Source organism: Eptatretus burgeri, chromosome 10, assembly GCF_056783735.1.
Source record: "Eptatretus burgeri isolate ZD-2024b chromosome 10, Ebu_testis_v1, whole genome shotgun sequence".
NCBI classification, from domain to species: Eukaryota; Metazoa; Chordata; class Myxini; order Myxiniformes; family Myxinidae; genus Eptatretus; species Eptatretus burgeri.
This window is the reverse complement of record NC_140970.1, coordinates 30,861,526-30,878,088: the sequence shown is the minus strand read 5'-3', so window position 1 is coordinate 30,878,088 and position 16,563 is coordinate 30,861,526. Positions and strand designations below refer to the sequence as shown.

The 16,563-nt window shown below is 44.0% G+C and overlaps 1 protein-coding gene across 4 annotated transcripts in view; it reads left to right on the top strand.

Annotated features, from left to right (window-relative positions):
* Positions 1–8,490, top strand: part of LOC147018223 (forkhead box protein N4-like) — a 66,116-nt gene extending 57,626 nt beyond the window's left edge. For 3 of the 4 annotated variants that reach the window (XM_085897715.1, XM_085897714.1, XM_085897713.1), the window contains 3 exons: positions 678–891; positions 1,289–1,684; positions 2,536–8,490. In XM_085897715.1, coding sequence (XP_085753841.1) covers positions 678–891; positions 1,289–1,684; positions 2,536–2,777 — 852 coding nt within the window. In that variant the 3' untranslated portion in view covers positions 2,778–8,490. The remainder of the gene's footprint in view (positions 1–677; positions 892–1,288; positions 1,685–2,535) is intronic. The other variant, XM_085897716.1, reaches the window with a different exon arrangement.
* Positions 8,491–16,563: the final 8,073 nt, after the last annotated feature.

Here is a 16,563-nt window from a genome sequence, read left to right as displayed (position 1 = left end):
ACAACAACAATACAGCCTCTTACACCTCCCGACACAAATATAACGTCCATTTTACCAAACAACCTATCTATACATGCATTTAATGGGGGATCTGAGCTAATCCTATATTTAGTAGTCCAATAAGGGCCATTTCCGTCACAATATATTTCACTTATATGGTGTAGATTATATTCGGCATTTCTCTGTTTATGTTGGTTTCATATTTTTGATTGCAAATTGTTTTCCAGTTTCTCTTTCCGCAGGTTAGAGGGGAAATTAGATATTTCAGACCAAACCTTCCCGAGTTATATGAACATGGAGTGGTGATACTTCCATGTCTTTGGTATTCAAAAAAATAACAACTTGAGGAGCAGTTCTGGGAATGTATTGTTTTTTTTTAAATAATGAACTCGCATGCCCTGAATAATATTGTCCAGATTGATGAAGTCACGAAAGATAAATATGAGATAGGTAGAGAGTAAATACGGTCGGGTATGGGGAGTGTGAAGCGGGTTAAAAGATTTACTTATAAGTTTTCCCAATGTAATTATTACACTGGAAAAGATCAATAAATGATATGGGGAAGGAAAATCACAGCATATTTCTCTGTATAGTGAGGATAAAATGAACCATGTGACAATGCAGAGAGCATTCTCTTATCGACGACCTTGTGTCTCTCTCTCCTTATTCTTCATCAGACGGCTCCAGATGGTTGGAAGAATTCTGTTCGCCACAATCTGTCTCTTAATAAGTGCTTTGAAAAGGTTGAGAACAAGATGGCTGGCGCAACAGGGACCCGCAAAGGCTGCCTCTGGGCCTTGAACCCTTCACGTTGTGACAAAGTTGAAGAAGAGATCCTCAAGTGGAAGAGGAAGGACCCAGCAGCTGTTCGCCGCAGCATGGCTCGCCCAGGTGAGCACAACAAGGCGATGCTGAAACACCTGCTGGCTCCACCATTCACCTTTCTTTGAGTCATCTGCTGAAAAGCTGTACTAGGAGGACTCAGAAAAACTAGTCTATAGTACTTATTGACATACAGCATGAGTGAATCCAAAAGGAGCCTAAAGAGAGCCTGGAGGCATCTGTATATGAAAATATAAATAATGAAAAAAAAAATGAAAAATCAAATGCATGTGAGCGACCCGACACAACGGGGAAGCACAATTCATTCGTATGCTTGTAACATAAAGCAAGTGCCTGTAACACAATGTGTAAGCATACCCCGCTAGTAAAATAATAAAAACACCATTAGAAATATTGTTAATAAACAAATCATCACTAACTTCTCACCTTTCTTTTTCTTCCCCAGAATCCCTTGATGAACTCATTGTGGACACAGCCACAAAATCTTGTGTCTCAACACCTTCCCTCCCACCAACAGGACCTCTTACCTCCCTTGCTCCACCAATAATCACAGCATCACACCACAGTCCCAGTCCTCAACCTCAGCCTCCAATCTTTCCCCAACCTTACCAGCTGTTTCCTTTTGGATCCTTTGCCTATCATCCCCAACACCCATCTGCACCCCACCCGCCACCCCCTCAACCAATCCCATCAGTCGCCTCTCCGGCTTTCCTTGGAGGGTATGAGCCTTTACCCGAACCCCCAGGTCCCAGTCTGCTCGACTTTGCTCTGGGGGTGGAGCTGCCTCCCCACCATGATCTGGACTCCCTCACCCCCTCAATCATGGACTTCGATATACACGGTGAGGATGTCGAGATGCGGCCTGGGCGAGGAAAAAAATATGTTCTTCCTCTGGGATGTTATTTACATGAAATCAGACCATTAAAAGGTTTTAATTTTCTCTTAATTAAAAAAAATATATATGTATATATTTAACAGGTCAATGCTCATGGAATTACTGGAGAACAAACAATAGGTGTTGCTATAATGACAACAAGGTAAATGTGTACAAGCAGACAAGGCACAAACATAGAAACAATATCAATGAGCAAAAGTAGAGCTCCAAGTAGAGAAGAGAGCAGAATCAGTGAGATAGAGTAAGGGATTTTTGACAGTCACAGGGGACAGAATGAGCTAACTGGTAGGCTGCAGTCATGAAAGATTGGAGAGAAAAGCGAAAAGCAAGACAAGAAAAGAATAATGGGGAATGAAGGAGCGCAGGTGCGTAGAAAGATTAGACTTTGGGAGAGTAAAAGATAATGGACTACATGATTAGCATGTCACCTGGTGGGGCAGGTGTGCATGGGATGGCAGATGGAGATGTAGGAGTATCAATACCAGATATAAGGTGATGGAATACTGCCAGACGACCAACTTATTTCCAGAGATGAGAAGGCTCTGAACCTCGTATGGGAGATACCAATTTGGATGAGGTCCTTGGATTCCACTGCTTCCAGAGGATCGAGGTTAAAGGCACTTGCATGTAGTTGGAAGTAAAAAAGTTTGAGCTATTGCTTTGCATAAACATGATTGCACTCAGTACCTGGACGTAAAACCAATGTCAGGTTTTATTACGTGTATGTGCTTAGAAATGTGGAATGGAGATTAAATTGATGCCTTACTGTACATGAATGAGGCGCTTACTGCCTGCAGGCAGCTGGTGGGAGGACCTGCGCAGGGAAAGCTTGGCCCTGGACTCACTGGCTCCACTAGGCTCCACATCTTCCACTTCAGTTCCCCTGTACTCAACATCACCACCATCTCCTTCAACTCGATACCCTCTCCTCACCTCACTGAAGCCTGCAGCAGCATCACCAAGTCCTCCTGGCCCTAAATCCTCAAGCACAGAAGTACCTGTAACTTATTTGACTCTAGGTCACCCTTCAGAGGTCTAAAGTTTCTCATTCTCATCATCATTATTATCCTCATCAGCACCTCTAAGTCTACAGGCAAGTTGTACAAGGAGAATTGAAAAGAAAGAATCGTGTCTGCCATTCACATATTCCTGTATAATCCAGGTTATAAATGCTACTGTCAAAACATAAAGACAGAAGGAATGGGGTCGATCAGCAGATGACAGACGACAGACGACGAAGACAGTGACATGTCATATGAAACATATTGAGTAGTCAGGGCTTTAGAGGAGTTGGATGAAGATAGACAGCTGCCTAGAAATGTAAATCAGATCGGACATGTTGTGTTGGAAATGTTAAGACATTCTAACTTTTAAATCTTTACATTGAAAAGCGCCATCTCACATGGTCTTCCATTTCCACCGATGACCTTTCCATGACTGCTAACCTCCTGCCACATACACACCTGTTATTACGGGTCATGTCTGTGCGTCCATCAAATGTCTGTCCGTTTCCTTACGCATCAGTCGAAACCTCCTCGACCCCACAAATCGCTTGATTCCCTCCATGAGCTCCACCTTTGTGTAAGAACGATTTGAGGCAAAAGGAGTTGAAACCTGGACCATTAACATCACACACACACTCTCTCTCTCTCTCTCTCTCTCTCTCTCTCTCTCTCTCTCTCTCTCTCTCTCTCTCTCTCTCTCTCTCTCTCTCTCTCTCTCTCTCTCTATCTCTCTATCTCTCTCTCTCTCTCTCTCTCTCTCTCTCTCTCTCTCTCTCTCTCTCTCTCTCTCTCTCTCTCTCTCTCTCTCTCTCTCTCTCTCTCTCTCTCTTTCTCTCTTTCTCTCTCTCTCTCTCTCTTTCTCTCTTTCTCTCTTTCTCTCTTTCTCTCTTTCTCTCTTTCTCTCTTTCTCTCTTTCTCTCTTTCTCTCTTTCTCTCTTTCTCTCTTTCTCTCTTTCTCTCTTTCTCTCTTTCTCTCTCTCTCTCTTTCTCTCTTTCTCTCTTTCTCTCTTTCTCTCTTTCTCTCTTTGACACAAACATTTGAATTTCTGTCCTTGTCTCACTTCTGCTCTCTCACATGCCTGGTGTTGGCTTCATGGTTAGGGTGGTGGGCTTGGGATCCTAGGATCCTGAGTTCAAATGAGTTCAAATCTCACTCGGCTGTTTAATTAATACCAGCTGGGGTCTGCTTGTCATCCTTCCAAGGTCAGCAAAATGAGTTCCAGCTTGCTGGTTTCCCACGTCGGAGTGGCGACACGTCCAGGATTGTGTACAATAGCTAAAGAGACTGCTTAGGCAGGACCAACGCACTGTACAGAGTATGGTCCATTGGATGGATGGATGGATGCTCTCACACTCTGAGTAGCATCCAGAGTTCCTATGCATATAATATGGCTAGCACAAGGTCATTAAGAGAAGTGAACGAATCAGCAAAGTATGCAATTTCACATTTTCGAATCGCGAGTGTTTAGATGGGAACATGAAGTGGCCAATTATCTGTCCTCGCTTTAATTTTTTTGACCTTATCATCATCTTGCTCGTTATGAAATTGCTGCTGTTATGTCATTTTCTGTTCTGACCATTTTATGTGCTCCCTATCCCCTCTGTTCAATTTGTTCATCTTCATCCTACTCTCGAGCCCCAACTTCTCAATATAATCGAAGAAGCCACTTCATCACAACCTGCTTATCGACAAGAGTCATGCCAACTGCTGTCGACTCGTTGCGAATGTTGTACCCTCGAACGTTTTGATAACAACTTTAATCCACTGACATTCTCAAAATGTCCCGCATTTACAAAGCTCTACCCTGCATGAGTTCCGCTCGTCGTACTTCAGTCACTTCTTTGTGCCATTGAGGAGTAACTCGCGATGTTGACAAACTCAATCTGTGGCTGCAACTCACACGGACCATGAAGTACACGTCGAAATTGCCATGGACACACCGCGGACAGCTCCTCTTCCTCCAACAACAACTGACAACTGCTAATGGAACATCCATACAGCGGAGTTCTATGGAAACTTGTACAGGCAAGGATGTATACACAAAGATATACTCATGGGCGTGAACCAAACACATGGACTCGTCACCAGATACAGCGACTTTTAGGATAACTTAGAGGTACACACACTCGTCTCTAAGCTGTCTAGCCTGGGTTTGGATCCCGACCCAGCTATGAACTGTCATCCCGGTGTTTCACAGGCAGGGTGATTCATCAATGTGTGTGCCGTCCCTCGGATGGACGTTAAACTGGGCGTCCCGTCTTCCAGCATGAGTTGGTGGACATTAAAAATCCCACGGTGTCCTTCGTGAAGAGTAGGCAAGCTATTGCCGACACCCTGAACAAATTACAAATTCCTGCACTTAGCTTCAGGGGGCAATGCATCAGTGGCACAGCCATGCCCTCAGCCCTTGTGCTGCATATGAAAGAAGAAAAAGACCAAATACAGCAAAATAAATGAGCAACAAACAGGAAACATGAAGATTGTTTTGCTTGTCCATCATTTTCAGGATTAAATTTTCATATCAATCAACGTAATCATGATGGAGAGAGCAACCCCTTGCTGGAGCCTTCAGGTGTTACTCTCAATCTCTTTGATTAATTAATTATCAGTACATTACAAAGAAAGGGTATTCACTATATTTAGCATATGGATTACTCACACACAAGTCGCTCCAACCTCCAGTGCCATTTTGATTCGGGACCATCCAAGTATTACCTTTGCATGGTGGAGAAAGAGGATGTAAATTGAGAAAAGGAAGGATTAGGGAGTGGGAAGAGATAAAAAGGAGGGTTTGGGAGCGGGAAGAGATAAAAAGGAGGGTTAGGGAGCGGGAAGAGATAAAAAGGAGGGTTAGGGAGCGGGAAGAGATAAAAAGTAAGGTTAGGGAGCGGGAAGAGATTTTAAAAAATGGGTTAGGGAGTGGGAAGTGATTTAAAAAAAAAAGAGGGTTAGGGAGCGGGAAGAGATAAAATGGAGGGTTAGGGAGTGGGAAGAAATAAAATGGAGGGTTAAGGAGTGGGAAGAAATAAAATGGAGGGTTCGGGAGTGGGAAGAGATCAACAGGAGGGTTAGGGAGCAGAAAGAGATAAAATGGAGGGTTAGGGAGTGGGAAGAGATCAACAGGAGGGTGAGGGAGTGGGAAAAGATAAAATGGAGGGTTAGAGAGCAGGAAGATATCAACAGGAGGGTGAGGGAGTGGGAAGAGATAAAATGGAGGGTGGGGGAGCGGGAAGAGATAAAATGGAGGGTTAGGGAGTGGGAAGAGATAAAAAAAGGATGGTTAGTGAGTAGGAAGAGATTTTTTTTTTAAAAAGTGTAAGGGAGTTGGAAGAGATATACAGGAGGGTTAGGGAGTGGGAAGAGATAAAAAGAATGGTTAGGGAGTGGGAAAAGATAAAATGGAGGGTTAGGGAGTGGGACGAGATAAACAGAAGGGTTATATTAGGGTGCGGGAAGAGATAAGCAGAAGGGTTAGGGAGTGGGAAGTGATAAACAGGAGGGTTAGGGAGTGGGAAGAGATAAAATGGAGGGTTAGGGAGTGGGAAGAGATAAAAAGTATGGTTAGGGAGTGGGAAGAGATAAGCAGAAGGGTTAGGTAGTGGGAAGAGATAAAATGGAGGGTTAGGGAGTGGGAAGAGATAAAAAGGATGGTTTGGGAGTGGGAAGCGATAAAAAAGAGGGTAAGGGAGTGGGAAGAATGGCAGCATATGAGAGAAATAATGTTGAGCCTATAGTGCGGGATGGGTCAGAATACTGCAATGTTTTCTAATGTAGTAAATGTAAGGCAATGAGAAAAGCAAAGCAATTCAAAAATAATTTTTCTGTGTCTCTTAAGTGAACTTAAAATTAAATTGTAAATGATAATTCAGAAGAACTTGGACAGATTCAGACTACTTCTGCCCACCACCACCACCACCACCACCACCACCTCAAGGTCTCTCCAATTTTTACTCTTGAGCTTGACTCCACCTGCTGAGACTGTTCTCTAGAAAGGCCCTCTCTTTGTGCTTTAGTGAATCCGTTTGTTCTCATTGCAAATGTTTCCCCCTTTTGTCCATTTTTCTGTTGATCCATTTTCCACTGTCGATCTGCTCTTCCATGAACCTCAATCAATACCTGTGTGTAAAAAATTCTTTCTGACATCACGACACAATATGAATGTGTTTGACTGGTACATGGAGGAATTTTTGTTACTTATTTTATTTTTCTATCCAAGATCGAGGCTCATGGAAGAGCAAGTTTCATGCCATAATGTAGTCATATACTTAAATAAATGATTACTGGAAACGGAGATCCCATCCGAGCACTTGTCTCATGAAGCTGCAATTGAAGATGAAAGATCAATATCAGAAAAAGTCCCAAAGCAACGTTGTCCCCAGAGACACGTCCAATCAAGCAAAGTCAGTCTGACATGGGCTCCCTGGGCAAGATTACCGTGAACGGTAACGAGGATGAGTCGAACGGGAGCACATCGCTCCCCATGGGTTTTTATTCCCACAAGATGAAGTTCAAACTTCTTGTGATAACATCTCGCTCTCCATACCCACGGTGCCAGTGTGGTTCTTAGTGATGCTACATCACAGACAACCTGGCTCCAAATCACCAAAACATTTTGGTTCCATGGTCTTGCTCCATCGACTCGTGTGATGGCCAAGGTGGAAATCGTCTTTGTGTACATTGGCCCACTTCCCGACAAAAGTTTGTAATTATAATAAGTGCATAACAACATTCATAATGCAATTGTTTGAAACATTACATGTACACTCGTCCCCGTGCCGAAGTTCCGTGGAGGTGTTTGTGCATACATACACCATGTGTAGGACAAGCGTAGTAGGAGAAATCAGTGTACTTTTCCACTGATTATAATTGCACAATATATATGTGATTTGACCCTGGGATCATAGCATCATGAACTTCATGCTCAGATGGAAACGTGAAACAGGAGGACCCACTCGAATAGTTAAGTTATAATTACTTGGAAAAACCAGGAAGCCACTGAGATGCACCAAGAGACGATGGTCTGAATGATCTGAACACAATCCCAAGTACGTGGTGGATGACCACATCCTCCAGAGCACGAGGTTGACTGTTGAAGATAGTGGGGACAAACCTTAGCAGCAGATATCTGAAATTAATTCATTAATTCATGTGATTTCTTTATTCGATCAATTCCATCACCTTCTTCTTCTCCTCAAGACATTTTCATCATTATCAGTTCCTTCACACCAGCTTTTCTCAGAAGACGTGCTAAGTAGTCGAGAGCATCCTCCTTTCAAGCAGTGGCAACACCGATGGTCCAAGATAAAAGCTGAAGACATTGCCACATCGGATTTAATCAGCAAATAAAGTTCATTACCAGGATTGTCTCATTTGGTTGTGCAATGAAGGAGGGACCTTGGTCAACAAACAAAATAACAGAAACAATGACATTCTGTATTCAGACAAAACAAATGTGGAGTTTTATATGATTCACATGTGGATTTCAGCTTTATCCATCATGTTCACCCCCTGTGTCCCCCCCTTGCCATTATTCTTCCCCACATCCCTTATTTCAACAAGTCTCCCTCTATTTTGTTCCTCAACCCTGTTGTCTGTGTCCTTCCTCTATTTTTACTGTCCTTTTCCTTCTGTTATGTCCAGATCTGTTCTGCGTTCTCGCTGCTCCACAAGCTACGACACTGTATACAATTTTTTCTTTCTTTTAACCTTTAGTGGTGAATGTTCTTAATAAATGACTGAAAAGGTGACTTCGGTGAGCATAACCCATTAGTGAGCATCACTTAACACATTGGTGTTATTTACAGGTGAAATACAGTCACAGCCTATTCATGTTCATGCACTTATATTTCTGGTCTCAATATACTGTACTATTGCGATTGCAATCCATCTTAATGCAGGGCTCATCGTACCAAGACTGAGATCCATCGCAATACTGGGCTCGTGGTGCCGAGACTGAGATCCATCTCAATACAGCCTGCAGGACTCATCGTCCCAATACTGAGATCAATCTCAATACAGGGGTCACGGTAACGACACCGGGATCCATCTCAATATAGGGCTCACGGTGCTGACGCTGAGATCCATCTCAATGCAGGGTTCATGGTTGCGAGACTGAGAACCATTTCAATGGAGCACTCATGCTGCCAAGACTGAGATCCATGTCAATGCAAGGCTCATGGTGCCGAGACTGAGATCCATCTCATTTCAACGCTCATAGTGCCGAGACTGTGATCCATATCAATGCAGGGTTCATGGTGCTGAGACTGAGATCCATCTCAATGCAGGGTTCATGGTGCCGAGATCCATCTCAATGCAGGGCTCATGGTGCCGAGATCCATCTCAATGCAGGGCTCATGGTGCCGAGACTGTGATCCATCTCAATGTGGTGTTCATGATGAGGAGACAGAGATGCACCGAAATACAGCCTGCAGGGCTCATGGTGCCACGACTGCGATCCATCTCAATGCAGGACCCATGGTGCCGCGACTGAGATCCATCTCAATTCAACGCTCATGGTGCCAAGATTGAGATACATCACAATACAAGGCTCATGGGCCAAGACTGAGATCCATCTCAATGTTGCGCTCATGGTGCCGAGACTGAGATCAATGTAAATGCAGGGCTCATCGTGCTGAGACGGAGATCCATCTGAATGCAGGATTCCTGGTGCCAAGACGGAGATCCATCTCAATGCATGGTTCATTGTGCTGAGACTGAGATCCAGCTCAATGCATGGCTCATGGTACCGAAACTGAGAATCACCTCAATGCAGGGCTCATGGTGCCAAGACTGAGCTCCATCTCAATGTGGGGTTCATGATGAGGAGATTGAGATCTATCTCAATACAGCCTGCAGGGCTCATGGTACTACGACTGCGATCCTTCTCAATGCAGGATTCATGGTGCCGAGACCGAGATTCATCTTAATACACTTTGTGGGGCTCATCGTGCCGATTCTGACATCCATCTCAATGCTGGGCTCATGGTGCCAACACTGAAATCCATCGCAATGTAGGGCTCAATGTGCTGTGCAAGAAAAAAAAATTAATTTGTTCATGTATTCTCAATTATATTCACTTGTTGCTGGTACTTTTTTAAAATTGAACACATTATAAAATAACGTCTTACTTTTGTACTGGAGTCAAATGACTGTCAGTAAATTCTCCCCCTCCCCGACAGTCTTTTGACCTCCATAGGGATATAGATGAATATGCAAGTAAAGTAGAATTGAATCTTACTCAATCTTATGTGCTTTTATCTCACTGAAATACATAAAACCAAGACCAGTATCTCCAATGTTTAAATGGAACTGGCCAGCTGCTGAAGAGAAGAACACCTTGCTGCCATCTCATTGTCCAGAGGAAATTAGATATATTCGGAAGGACACTGCAGCAGACGCCTTTCTGTCCAAGGATAATTTAATGATTCTATTGGCTTTTGATGGCAAAGACCTTGCTGGCTGCATGAAAACAGGTTGGGTGTTTTGAGAATGTATGTTCAAAGTACTGAGCTCATGTATCCCTCCACCCACTCTCTGCCTTTCCTTCCAAAACTTATCATCCTTTCTTCAAGGCTGACCTGGCATTGAATCTGCAAACTGTTGCCATGAGTGTGTCTATGCTCCGGTACCTCCTGAAGTGCCCATGTGTTGCAGTTCTTAGTTATTTTGCTTTGTGCCCGTCAGCTCTTCCCATCGTGGAATTGACAGACGTCTCACACTCTGCTATTTTTATGTTTTTTTGTCAAACTAATATAAAGGGGATTACTGTGTGCACTTTGTATTGAAAAAGGATCATGTTTGATGTTGCTTGTGTCGGTTTTTTTTTCTTCTTCTTTCTCCATGCGCATGTTTGTTGTTTGTTGAAGTTGTTTGTTGAAGTTGTTTGTTGCTAATAAATGGTCTCAGACTCCGACAGAGAAGAACTGAATTCTTCCACAGTGCCAAAACTGAGAACCATCTCAATGCAGGGCTCATGATGCCAATATTCATCTCAATGCAGGGTTCATCGTGCTGAGACTGAGATCCATCTCAATGTCGGGTTCATGGTGCCGAGACCGTGATCGATGTCGATGCAGGGCTCGTGGTGCCTAGACTGAGATCCACCGCAATGTAGGGTTCATGATGCCAATATTCATCTCAATGAAGGGTTCATGGTGCCAAGACCGTGATCCATCTCGATGCAGGGCTCATGCTGCATCGACTGAGATCCACCGCAACGCAAGTCTCATGGTGCCAAGCCTGTGATTCATCTCAATGTAGGGCTCCTGGTGCCGAGACTGAGATCCATCTCAATGTCGGGTTCATGGTGCCAAGACCGTGATCCATCTCGATGCAGGGCTCATGCTGCCTCGACTGAGATCCACCGCAATGCAAGTCTCATGGTGCCAAGCCTGTGATCCATCTCAATGTAGGGCTCCTGGTGCCGAGACTGAGATCCATCTCAATGTCGGATTAATGGTACCAAGACCGTGATCCATCTCGATGCAGGGCTCGTGCTGCCTCGACTGAGATCCACCACAATGCAAGTCTCATGGTGCCAAGCCTGTGATTCATCTCAATGTAGGGCTCCTGGTGCCGAGACTGAGATCCATCTCAATGTCGGATTAATGGTGCCAAGACCGTGATCCATCTCGATGCAGGGCTCGTGCTGCCTCGACTGAGATCCACCGCAATGCAAGTCTCATGGTGCCAAGCCTGTGATTCATCTCAATGTAGGGCTCCTGGTGCCGAGACTGAGATCCATCTCAATGTCGGGTTCATGGTGCCAAGACCGTGATCCATCTCGATGCGGGGCTCATGCTGCCTCGACTGAGATCCACCGCAATGCAAGTCTCATGGTGCCAAGCCTGTGATCCATCTCAATGTGGGGTTCATGACGAGGAGACTGAGATCCATCTCAATACAGCCTGTAGGGCTCATGGTGCCGACACCGAGATCCATCTGCATATAGGGCTCACGGTGCTGAGACAGATCCATCTCAATGCAGGGTTCAAAAATTTGATCTCAATGCAGTTTCAAGATCCATCTCAAAAAATGTTTGATGACGTCATCGGTCACACGATTCAGCAGCCATATTGTTGTTTACAACTTGTACTGTATAGGAGATCCGAGCCATGACTGACACTGTTAAAAAGATCTCTGTAGATCTCGTGCCCGAAGGTGGACGGAGGTTGTTTTCACCTCTGTCTATTTGTCTGTCTGTTTGAAAACAGGATATCTCAAAACGTTGTGGAAGGATTCGGATGAAACTTGGTGGACAGGTTGAGTGTGGGGGCACGGACGAACTGATTAGATTTTGGTGAAGATCTGGATCCAGATCAGTGGGATACAAAACATAACATACTGTTCATCCTGGCAGAGGTATATGTGCTCTACCAAGTACCGTTTGAAGTTATTATTATTATTATTATTATTATTATTATTATGGATCCTTGTTAAATCTGCGCAGTTTGTTGAACCTTGTAGATCTCACGCTTTAGTAGATCCCACGTATTACTTCGGTAGATTCTGGTACATCTCGCACCGAGTCTGTAATATCACTGGACCGAAAGATTCCAGTTGTTTCTTCAACTTTAATCCATGCCCAACATGGCGCCTTCTACCCTGTGCCCCCACCCAAGCTCTCCTGGACAAGTCCACACATTATGCAGTTGGGGAGAAAATATCTACTCTCAAAGTGGAACCAAACAATTTGTATCCACATCAATACGATATGTGACACCTCCCTTTAAAAAAAAAAAAATTACATTCATCTTATTATTATAACAACCAAATCACTCTGAACAGATCAGCATAAACAGTATTTTAAACAGATGGTGACTGCAATAATATTTGTGAAGTTTGTGTCATCATTAGGTAGACTGCCTTCTGACACAAAGGGATTATTGTGCCTCACATACACATCCTGCACCAAGATATCACTGACAACAATTCACAAATCCAGTCTATTAGGGGGTTTAACATGTCTCCCAAATCGTGTGGTGCGAAAAGCTTCATCAGGTGAAGTCGCGGATATTGTGGGATGTGCCGAAGTGGGAGAAGCTGGTGAAGTGGTGAAAGCCCAATCCGCTCCCCTGGTTGGGGGAAGACCCAGGCTCCAAGCTTGGACCGACTGGCAACGATTCAAATAATCCACAAGACAAAGGCAATTTTGGCCCCGAAACTCAAACAGATCTGCACCCAACTTTTTCCATGGACGCTCTGGAACTTCATGAGGCATGAGAGGCTCTTTTTGATGGCTCCTACGATATCGAGCACATTTACGACAACGGGCCACAGTGTCTTCAATGTCCTTTGAGATTCCAGGCCAGTAAACTATTTCTCATGCCCGTGCCTTGGTCCTGTCTATTCCAAGGTGAATCTCATGGAGCTTAGTAAGGACTTCCATTCTCATTGTGGCCGGAATGATGAGTTTGTCACCCAGGAACAATAGTCCCTCAGTCTCATGAATTTGATCCCTCATGGTCCAGTAATGGCCAACTACCTCGGGTACATGTCGTTTTGAGGTGGGCCAACCGTATTTTGCAAGTCTCTGAAGCTCCACAAGACAGTCATCCTCTGATGTGGAATGCTGCATTTCAAATAACTTTCCTTTAGTGATGGGAAGAGTTTTGATGAAATTATGTACCATGACTTCCATGTCCACCACAAGGCCCTTGTCAATGGAATCAACCTGAATATAGGCACGTGACAATGCATCAGAAATATGCATTTGAGGGCCTGGTTTGTAGACAATGTCAACAGAGTACTTGAACAGTCTGAGAAGCATTCTCTGGAGTCGGGGTGAAGCTTTGCTGAGATTCTTCTTACTGATCACCTCAAGTGGCTTATGGTCTGATTCAATGACCACAGCTTTACCATACATGTACTGATTGAATTTTTCACATGTAAACACAATCGCCAAACGTTCCTTTTCAGTTTGAGCGTAATTCTGTTCTGCTTCAGTTAGTAACCTGGAAGCGTAAGCTACTGGGTGACCTTCTTGCATGAGGCAAGCACCCAGGCCCACTTTTGAAGCATCGGCTTGTATCACAACGGCAGACTGGACATCGAAGAACTTCAATGTGGGTGCAGTGATCAAAGCTTGTTTCACATCTTGATATGCATCGTCCTGCTCCTTGCATCAATGCTACTCAATGTCTTTCTTCAGTATTAGTCTTAGTGGAGCAGTCTGCCCAGATAGGTTGGCAATAAATTGGGCCAAATAATTCACTCTTCCTAAGAATCGTTGCAAGTCTTGCTTGTTCTCAGGCTTGGGTTTTCGGGAATTGCTCTCACTTTTTCTGGCTCTGGCTTTAGGCCCCCAGCAGACACCACATTTCCCACATAGTTCACCTCACCTACACGAAATTGAAACTTATTTATGTTAAACTTAACATTGTTCTTTCTAGCACGCTGTAACACTTGCTCCAGAATGCGATCGTGGTCAGTGAGAAGGGACCCCATCAGACAGTCAGAGTCCAAGGCATCAGGACAATGATTCAGCGGAGTAAAGAGAGGGGTGACGATGATGTTCATGTCAAGTTACAGGCCATTTGGACTCACAGGGAGAGAATTCATCTGTGGAATGTCAAAAGACGTGTTACTGTACTTACACATCTAAACAGAATGTGGCTAAGTATATAGCCAAGAAAAGGAAAGAAGACTTTTCAACAACAGACAGCGAACCAGAGACTAGCAGAGTAAGAAGGTCTTAACTTCCAACATTTCAATTAAAAAAACATTGTTTGATCTGTGGTGATGACTGTCTTCCTAAAGACCCCAAACACCCTGACAGGTGGGAGCGTATAATCCAGTGCGAGACCAGTGATCGCCCTGGCCTTACACCTTTCAAAGGTGTACTTTTAGATTTATGTGAGCAGAGAAATGATGATTGGGGTAGAAAGGTTGAAATCCGTATCAAAGGTGTTCTTACAGATTTACCTGCCGCAGATGCGCAATGCCATAAGAAGTGTTATGATGCGTTCATGGTTATTCCTAAGTATACCAATTTGTCATTGAACTCTGATGTAATCGATGATGATGCTCTGAATTCGGTGATTAATGACATGTATGCTAACCAACAATTCCGTACATGGACAGCTATTGAATTACATGATATGTACTGTAGTTTAGGTGGATTGTTATCTCGCAGGCAGATGTTCCAAAATCTCACAAACTATTTAACTAATGACATTGTCGTTATACGTATAGAGGGTTGTGCCTCGGTTGTAGGGTTTAGGCATCTTGTGGGTAAATCCTTGAAGCTGGTCGAGGTCGATTCAGTTGACGAAGATAGTGTGGATGTTGTGGTAAGGCAGGTCAAAGGTGAGGCACGAGCTGTACAGTACAATAGTGCAAACTATGATCTCGGAGAATTCACGTACAACAACACACTCAAACAAACCAGCACCACACTGCTCAAGATAATTTCAGAATTGGTTCCGGGGGGGGGGGGGGTGGGAAGGTGACAAAAAAGTCTCTCAGTCTAACCCAAGCTGTACAAAGTCACATCGCAGGCACTAGAACCCAGACAACGCTGGGGCTGGCAGTGAAACGTCATCACAGGTATGGGAGTTCAGAGTTGATCAAGCTCCTACATGATCACGGTTTCATAGTGTCCTATGACGAGATCATACGTTTCCGCAAATCAGCTGCAAAATTTGTGGATGAAAAGAGCAGTGTGCTACATCAGGCCATGGGCTTGGAACGGAGGGTGGGGCCAATCTTTGGGTGGTTCGACAATTTTGACCTCCTGGTTTCAACTCCCAATGGACGCCGAGAGACCCACGTCATGGCTCATGAGTTCCAGCAGAATCCGGCTGGCATCATAGAGCTGGGTAATGCTCGACCTGGAGTTATGAACCTTGTGATCCCACGCCTGCGCAAGACAGCAGCTGCAAATAATTTACTTACAGGCAAAATATATACATGTGAAAACTTTTTAAATGTCTTTATCGTAATCATTGACCATGAAAACATAGGTCTAGACACCATGTTTGTGACATTATCATGCATAGTTGCAAAGATATTGAAGAAAATAGGTTTTGGGGAAATGGCGGCAATTACTTAACATACAGACAAAATAAATACATGTAATAACTTTTTATATGCCTTTATCGTAATCCTTGACCATGAAAACATAGGTCTAGACACCATGTTTGTGACATTATCATTCATAGTTGCAAAGATATTGAAGAAAATAGGTTTTTCGGTAATGGTGGCCCTAATTTGCCAGAGACCTCAGAAACCCAGTGGGATAGCAAATCCACTTTAAAACTTTGTACTATAGTTTTATATAGACCAATAGCAAGGTTATAGACCATAGATCAAGTTATAGACCAATAGCAAGGTCGCAATTGAACTCATAAGGATGGCAAATGGACTAATACCAATACAAGGGATAAGGCCGGAGGCGCTAGTACTATATGCACTCACTTGTACCTTCATTCAATGGGTGCCAAATCGCCCGCCGCTCAAACACACAACACAAAGAAACGCTCGGTGCATGTTTAAACACATACAGCACACATACGTCCTCGTGAATCGATCCTCGTACTTGTACATCGCGGTCCAGTCGTATATCTGGAGCAGTGTTTCCCAAGGTGGGGCATGAGGATTCAGAATTAATGAATCAATATATGATCGCTTTCATGGCTTTGCTGTGAGTTCCCTTCTTGGTTGACTCAGCCATTTTGTGGTGGATTTATCTGAAGTACCAGAGCAATACCAAGAGGAGTTATGCGAGTTGCAACAAGATGAATCTGTGAAAAGTCTTTTCAAGATCAAAGGAACCATGATGTGGCTGTCTGAGGAGAGCGAAAATAAATACCCAAACTCGA